We start from the raw sequence: 8,605 nt of genomic DNA on the forward strand, positions 1-8,605 counted from the left end.
CCGCCCCCATGACTCAATCAGTTTCCAGCACTGCCACATTGGAGATCAAATTTCCACATGAGTTTTGGAGGGGACAACACATCCAAACTCCATCATTCTGCCCCTGGCCCCCCAAAACTCATGTCACTCTCACATACAAAAAACAATCATTCATTCTATGCCAACAGTCCCAAAAGTCTTAGCTTGCTCCAGAACCAACTTAAAAGTCCAAAGTCTCATCTGAGACCAAAAGCAAAAGTCCTTCCAGCTGTGACCCTGAAAAACAAAGTCAAATCTATCCCTGTAAAAGTCAAAACCAAATTTATCTACTGCCAAGATACAATGGTGGAACAGACATTGGGTACACGTTCCTATTCCAAAAAGAAGGAATAGGCCAGAAGAAAGGAAAAACAGGCCCCGAACAAGTCCAAAACCCAGCAGGGCAGACATTATGCCTTAAAGCTCCAAAATAATCTTCTTTGACTCTAAGTCCTGTATCCTGGGCAAAACTGGGCATCTGGGTCCCCCAAATTTCAGGCAGCCTCACTTCTACAGCTCTGCCAGGCACAGCCCAGTGAGCTGCGCTGTTGCCTGCAGCTTTTCCAGGCCTGCGTTGCATGTTGCCCGTGGCCCTGCAGTTCTGGGGTTCTGGCGGCAGTCCTGCTGCCTTGGCTCTACTAGACATTTCCCTGGCGGGGTCTCCCTGTGGGGATGCTGACCCACATTCCTGCTCAGCATTGCTCTAGTAGATGACCTCTGCAGTGGCTCAGCCCCTGTGGCAGGTCTCTGCCTGGGCTCTCAGGCTTTTCCATACATCCTCTGGAATCTGGGCAGAGGCTGCCATGCCTCTACTGCTCTCACATCCTGCTGGCCTGCAGACTTAACACAACGTGGACACCACCGAAGTTTCAGGCTTCTACTCTCCAGGGCTGCTGCGTGAAGCACACTTGGAGCCACTCTATCCGGAGCAGCTGGGTGCAGGACGCAGGTTCCTGAGGGCCGCTGCGCCCCACGTCTGTCCTCTGGGACAACTCAGTCCTTCTAGGCCCCAGGGCCTGTGATATGTGGGTTACCCTTCCAGGCTTCTCAAATGCCTTTAGGGCATTTTTTCCATTGTCCTAGTTCTTAGCATCTGGCTGCCTCGCCGCCAAAATAATGTCTTTAGCAACCAGTTTATCTGCTTCACCCTTGTGTTTTTCTCCTGCTCTCCGCTTCTCTACCTCATGGCCAGGCTGCAAATTTTCCAAATCTTTACACTCTGCTTCCCTTTTAAATTCTGGCTTTATATCATGCCTTTGCCACCATAACTCAGCATATGCTGTTAGAAGTAACCATGTAGCTTCCTTAATGCTTTGCTGCTCGGAAATTTCTTCGGCCAAATGCTCTGGTTCACAACTCTTAAGTTCCAACTTCCACAAAGGCCAAGGGCATGGACACAATGCAGCCAGGTTCCTTGCTATGGTGTAGCAAGCGTTATCTTTTGTCCTATTTCCAATAAGTTCCTCATTTCTATCTGAGACGTCATCATCCACATGGCCTTTACTGTCCACATTTCTATCAGCATTCTGCTTTCCACTACATAAGTCTCTAAGACATTCCAAACTTTCCCTTGTCTTTTTTTCTTCTTCGAAGTCCTGCAAACTTCTCTAACCTTTGCCCACTACCCAGTTCCAAAGCTTCATCCACATTTTCAGGTATCTGTATAGCAACACCCCACTCCTCGGTACCAATTTTCTGTTTTAGTCCATTTTGTGTTGCTATAACAGAAATACCTGAGACTGAGTAATTTATAAAGGAAAGAGGTTTATCTGGCTTACGATTCTGGGACAGCTGCATCTGGCACGGGCCTCAGGCTGCTTCTACTCATGGCGGAAAAGTGGCAGGCAGCTGGTGGGTATAAGCAGATCACATGGCAAGAGAGGAAGCAAGAGAGAGAGAGAGAAGGTGCCAGGGTCTTTTTTTTTTTGTCTTTTTCCGTGTCTGGCAACGGATCGCAACCCTCAGTGTTGCCCCGCAACCCCCCCTCCCCCAGAGAGAACATTAATCCATTCACGAGGGATCCGCCCCCATGACTCAGTCAGTTTCCAACACTGCCACATTGGAGATCAAATTTCCACATGAGTTTTGGTGGGGACAACACATCCAAACTCCATCAATGCTGAACCAGTGTGTCTTTCACATTGTACTGATATCATTCCCCTATTTACCAACTGCATATGAGCTGCTGTACTTCACAGAAGCACATACACCTTGTAGCAGAACAGACTGGGTTCTGTGATATGACAACTTATACAAGTCTTTTATTTAGGTAGAGAAGGATTAAATTTTGAATTTCTTTTACCTTATGGTGTTTCATTTTCTGCCTTTGTAAAATAAAAGAAATGATTTGATTCACTTTGAAGTTTCTTCAGTGTTCTCCATGACCTATGGAAAATAATTAAGAATTGAGATTTTTTTTATCTCAATTTTTCTTTATATGCACACCTACCTATTGTTGTCTCATCTTATTGACATATATAAACTCATCCCTTCTGTCTGTGATGTGAAGTTGTGGTGAATTAACCTAGAACATCCAAAATTTCCAGTGCCCTGCCCTGCAATGCTCCTCAGAACACAAGAGTTGTGTCAATATCCACATTCAAGTCTCACATATAAGTTCCATTCCTACCTTGCCTCACGGCCTATTTTCTGTTACCCAAAGTTCTAAATAACTTGGTGATCTTTCTAAGATATTATAAATTAGTAAGGGGTGGTTTAGAGGAAAAGATTGCTAGAGTGAGTCAACCTAACAGCAATGACAATAACTAATGGCAGGAAAACAAGAAAATATCGAAGTAACATAAGACTAATAAATCCTGTGCCTAACTGGAGCTATTTTGTGTAGGGACCAAAATCCCCTCTATAGCCAGTGAGCCTTGAGGCATCACCCTTATGTGTGGAAGCATAAGTACAGTAAGAAAAATGGGTTAGGGAGCCAGATTCACCTGGGTTTAAGTCCTTGTTCTGCCACCTTCCAGACCTTCTTGATCGTAACCTAAGCCACCATCTCCAGAACTTTTTCATCATCTGAACTGAAGTTCTGTACCCATTAAACAACAACTCCCTGTTTCCCCACCCTGCCCCCACGACCACTCACTCATTCTTCTGCTTTGTGTCTCTCTGACTTTGACTATTGTGGGTACCGCATATAAGTGGAATCACACAATACTTATCTTCTGTGTTTGTCTTATTTCCCTTAGCCTGTCTTCAGGGTTCGTCCATGTTGTGGCATGTAAGAAATTTCATTCTTTTTTAAGGCTAAAGAATATTCCATTATATGTATATACCACACTTTTTTTATCCATTCATCCATTGATAGACATTTGGGTTGTTTTGGCTATTGTGAATTATGCTGCTATGAGCATGCATGTACAAACATCTGTTCCAGTCCCTGCTTTCATTTCTTTTGTGTATATATTCCCAGGAATGGAATTGTTGGGATAATATGGTAATTCTATTTTGAATTTTTTTTTTTAGGGCCTACCATACTGTTGTCTTAGGGCAGGTGCACCATTTTACATTCCCACTAGCAATGCACAAGAGTCACAATTTCTATACTTCCTCACCAACACATGGCTGTCTGTATTTTTTGTTTTTGTTTTAGTAATAGCCACCATCCTAAAGGGTTGAAGTGGTATTGCATTGGGTTTTGACTTGCATTTCCCTAATGATTAGTGATGTGGGGCACCTTTTCATGTGCTTATTAGTCATTTGTATATCTTTGGAGAAATGTCTATTCATTCCTTTGCCCATTTTGGAATTGGGTTGTTTTTTACTTGCTGAATTTTAGGTGTTCATTATATATTTTAGATATTAAATCCTGACTGGATACAGGATTTGCAAACATTTTCTCCCATTTTATAGACTGCCTTTTCACTTCATTAATAGTATCCTTTGATGCACCAAAGTTTTAAATTTTGATGATGTCCAATTTGCCTAATTTTTCTTTGATTGCCTGTGCTTTTGGTGTTATATCAAATAAATTATTGCCAAATCCAGTTTCACGAAGCATTTCCTCTATGTTTTTGTCTAAGACTTTTATGTCTAGGTCTTTGATGCATTTTGAGTTAATTTTTGTATGTGGTAATGTTAGGTAAGGTTCTGATGTCATTCATTAGCATATGGTCATCCAGTTTTCCCAGCACCATTTGTTGAAAAGCTGCCTGACTTTTTAAAACAGCTTTACTGAGGTATAATCTACAACTTATAAAATTCACCTTAAAAAGTATACAATTCAACGGATTAAAAATAATTAGAGTTGTGTAACCACCACCACAATCCAATTTTAGAATAAATCCATCACCCTAAAAAAGATATCTTGCCCATCTGCAGTCACTTGCCATTCTAACCTCAAACCCTAGGCAACCACTAATCTATTTTAATATAAACGTAAGCATACAAATTGTGGTATTTTGCAGCTTCTATCGTATAGCATAATTAAGTTTATCCATGTTGTAGTATGTTCTTTTTATAGGTGAATAGCATTTCATTTTATGGCTATACCACATTTTGTTTATCCGCTGACTAGATGATGGAAATGTAAGTTATTTACAGTTTCTGGTTATGAATAATCCTACTATGAATATTCATGTTCAAGTCTTTACATGAACATACGTTTTTACCTATTTTGGTAGGAATCTAGGGATGGAATTGCTGCGTGATAAGAGAAATTTATGCTTAACTCTTTAAGAAACTGACAAAGTGTTTTCCAAAGTGTCTATACCATTTTATAGTCCCACCAGCAATGTATTCCAATTTCCCCACATCCTCACCAACACTTGTTACCATCTTTTTATTATAGCAGTGTTAGTGTGTGTATCTCATTGTGGTTTTGTCATTTCCCTAATGGCTAATGATGTTAAGTATCTTTTCATGTGTTTATTAGCCATTTTTATATTTTCTTTAGTAAAATGTCTATTTGAATATTTTAGACAGATTTTAATTGGGCTGTCTTTTTATTATTGAATTGGAAGAGTTATTTATATATTCTGGATACAAGTCCTTCATTAGATATATGATTTGTAGATATTTTCTTCCAGTTTGTGGCTTGTCTTTTCATTTTTATAATGGTTCTTTTGAAGCACAAAAGCTTTTAATTTGTATGAAATCTAATTTATCAATTTTTTCTTTTATCAATTGTGCTTTTTGTATCATATCTAAACTAAAAATCTTTGCTTAATCCAATGTCACAAAGACTTTCTCCTGAGTTTTCTTCTAAGAGTTTTATAGTTTTAGCTCTTACATTTAGGTCTATTTTGAGTTTTTTGGGTTTTTTTTTATGGTAAGTGTCTAAATTCATCTTTTTGCATGTGGATATCCAACTGTCCTACCATCATTTGTTGAAAAGACTATCGTTCCATGCTGAATCACCTTGCTGTCTTTGTCAAAAATCAATTGTAGGTCTATTTCTAGTCCCATATGTCTACCTTGATGCCATTACCATACTGTCTTGATTATTGTGGCTTTCTAGTAAGTCAGTAAATCAGATAGTGTGAAGCCTCCAACTTTGTTCTTTTTCCAAATTTTCGAAATTGTTTTTGCTGTTCAAGGTTCTTTGCATTTCCATAGGAATTTTAGGAATCACCTTTTCAATTTCCACAAACACACCTGCTAGGATTTTGATTGAGATGGCATTGCATCTATAGGTCAATTTGAGGAGAACTGACATCTTAACAATATTGATTTTTAAATTTTCCATATCCAGTTGTTACTGGTATATACATATAATTGGTTTTTGTTTTTGTTTTTATTTTTTGTGGGTGGCCAGTAGGGGGATCCTAACTTGTGACCTTAATGTTATAAGGCTGAGCTCTAACCAACTGAGCTAATCGGCCAGCCATGAAACTAACTTTTTAATATGGGCCCTCTATCTTGCAACACTGCTCTATTACTAATTAGCTGTTCTCATAGAATGTATTCTCTCCTTTTCGATTTTTTGGAAGAGTCTGTGTAGAAGAATAGGTTTGGCAGAAGTCACCATTTAAGCCATCTAGGCTTGGAATTTTCCTTCTGGGAAAGTTCCTATATTCAAATTCAATTACTTTAATGGATATAGGGGTATTCAATGTATTTCTGAGAGAGCTTTGGTAGTTTTTGTTTTTCAAAGAATTTGTCTACCAAGTTGTTCCAAATATTCCCTTATTATCCTTTTAGTATTTGCAGTATTGGTAGGTCTGTCACCAGACATTTGATGTTGTTAATTTATGTCTTCTCTTTTTTTCCTGACTGGTATGGCTAGAGGTTTATCAATTTTATTGATCTTCTCAAAGAACCAGGTTTTGGATACACTGATTTATTAATTTTCTCTATTTTTTAATTTCCTATTTCACTGATATCTACAATGATCTTTGTGTCCTTTGGCTTACTTTGGATTTATTGTTTTTTTCTAGATTTTTCAGGTAGAAGATGAGATCAGTAATTTGAAAACATTCTTTTCTAATATAGATATTCAGTACTATATATTTTCTCCAAATGCTGCTTTAGCAGCCTCCTAAAATTTTTGGTAAGGTTTGCTTTCATTTTCATTCAGTTTAAAATGCTAATTTCCTCTTTAATTTATTTTTTGACTCACAGGTTATTTAGAAGTGTGTTGTTTAGTTTCCAAATATTTGAGGGTTTTCCAGAGATATTTCTGGTATCAACTTCTTATTCAAGTGTGGTCAGTGAACATGTTTTGTATGACCTGAATCCTTTAAAATTTATTGAGACTTGTCATATGGACCAGAATATAGTTTATCATGGTAAATAGCTGTGTGTACTTGAAAAGACTGTGCATTCTGCTGTTGTTGGGTAGAGTACTCTACACATATTAAGTCAAATGAGTTGATACTGTTGTTAAAATCTATTATATATTCACTGATTTTTTTCTCTACCTGTTCTATCAATTGTTAGAGTATTGCAATCTCTGATTATAACTGTAGATTTGTATATTTCTTCTTTCAGTTCTATGAGTTTTATGTTTGTTTTTGTTTTTGACAGCTGGCTGGTACAGGGATCTGAACCCTTAACCTTGGCGTTACCAGCACCACAGTCTCCCAAGTGAGGTAACCAGCCAGCCCTGCTTCATGTATTTTAAAACTCTGTTATTAAGGTGCATGTATTAGTCAGGGTTCTCCAGAGAAACAGAACCAATAAGATGTGTGTATATACAGAAGGAGATTTATCTTATGGAACTGGCTTATGCAACTGTGGAGGCTTGGCAAGTCCAATCTGATTGGTGAAGCTGGCAGGCTGGAGACTCAGGAAGGAGTTGCAGTTCAAGTCCAAAGGCAGTCTGCTTGTGAACTAGGAACAGGCAGTGTTGCAGATGAAGTCCAAAGGCAGTCTGCTGGCAGGATTTCCTCTTCCTTGGGGGAGGTCAGCCTTTTGTTCTATTCAGGCTTTAACTGATTGAATGAGGCCCACCCACATTATGGAGGGCAATCTGTTCTTTTCCTCAGAGTCCACCAATTTAAACATAAGTCTCACCCAAAAACTCTCTCACAGAAACATCTAGAATAATATTTGGGCACTGTGACCCAACCAAGTTGACACAAAAAATTAACCATCACAGTGCATAAACATTTAGTACTGTTATGTCTTGAAGAATTGCCCCCTTTATGTAATGACAATTTTTATCATTCATGATATTCCTAGCTGTGAAATCTACTTTGATAGCCGCTCCAGCTTTCTTGTGATTAGCATTAGTACAGCATATCTTTATTTGTCCCTTTGCTTTTAACCTATTTACATCTTTATACTTAAAGTACATTTCTGATAGATAGCATATAATGTTAATATTTTATTTAGTTTCACAATCCCTACCTTTTAATTGGGGAATTTAGACCTTTTAGAGGTTGCATTGGGGTTTATAGCATGCATCTTTGGCTCATCAGTTTCCCTTCCAGTGATGCACTGCTTGACATGTAGCATAAGAATCTTACAATGGGACACCTACATTGCTCCCTTCCCAACTTTGCGTTTTGTTATTATACATTTTGCTTTTACAAATGTTGTAAACCCCACATTACATTGTTATAATTTTTGACTAAGTGGTCAATTATCTCTTAAGAATATTTAAATAATAAGAAAAAGATCTTACATATTTACCCACGTAGTTGCCATTTCCGGTGCTCTTCATTCCTTTATGTAAATCTGTATTTCCATCTGATATCATCGTCCTTTTGCCTGAAGGACTTCCTTTAACATTTATTTAGTGCAGGTCTGGTGATGATAAATTCTTTCAAATTTCAAACTTTTATATACTTGAAGAAATCTCTATTTTGCCCTCAGGTTTTTCCTAAATATTATTGATTTATTTTTATAGCTTTACTGAGATATAATTCACATACCATACAATTCACCCATTTAAAGTGTACAATTCAATAGCTTTTAGTATATTCACAGAGTTGTGCAACTATCACCACAATCAAATTTAGAACATTTTCATTCCTAAAAAGAAAGGCCACATCCCTTAGTGTTTTGGTCCGTTTTGTGTTGCTATAACAGAAATACCTGAGACTGGGTGATTTATAAAGAACAGAGGTTTATTTGGCTTACGATTCTGGGACAGCTGCATCTGGCACAGGCCTCAGGCTGCTTCTACTCA

At 38.1% G+C, this 8,605-nt stretch overlaps 1 protein-coding gene across 1 annotated transcript in view; it reads right to left on the minus strand.

Annotated features, from left to right (window-relative positions):
* Nucleotides 1–2,247: 2,247 nt before the first annotated feature.
* NRG4 (neuregulin 4) overlaps nucleotides 2,248–8,605 on the minus strand; it is a 68,348-nt gene continuing 61,990 nt past the window's right edge. Inside the window, exon 6 of the mRNA XM_008572985.1 lies at nucleotides 2,248–2,403. Within this exon, the coding sequence (XP_008571207.1) occupies nucleotides 2,387–2,403 (17 nt within the window). The 3' untranslated portion in view covers nucleotides 2,248–2,386. The remainder of the gene's footprint in view (nucleotides 2,404–8,605) is intronic.

This window comes from Galeopterus variegatus, unplaced genomic scaffold (assembly GCF_000696425.1).
Source record: "Galeopterus variegatus unplaced genomic scaffold, G_variegatus-3.0.2 Scaffold860, whole genome shotgun sequence".
NCBI lineage: Eukaryota > Metazoa > Chordata > Mammalia > Dermoptera > Cynocephalidae > Galeopterus > Galeopterus variegatus.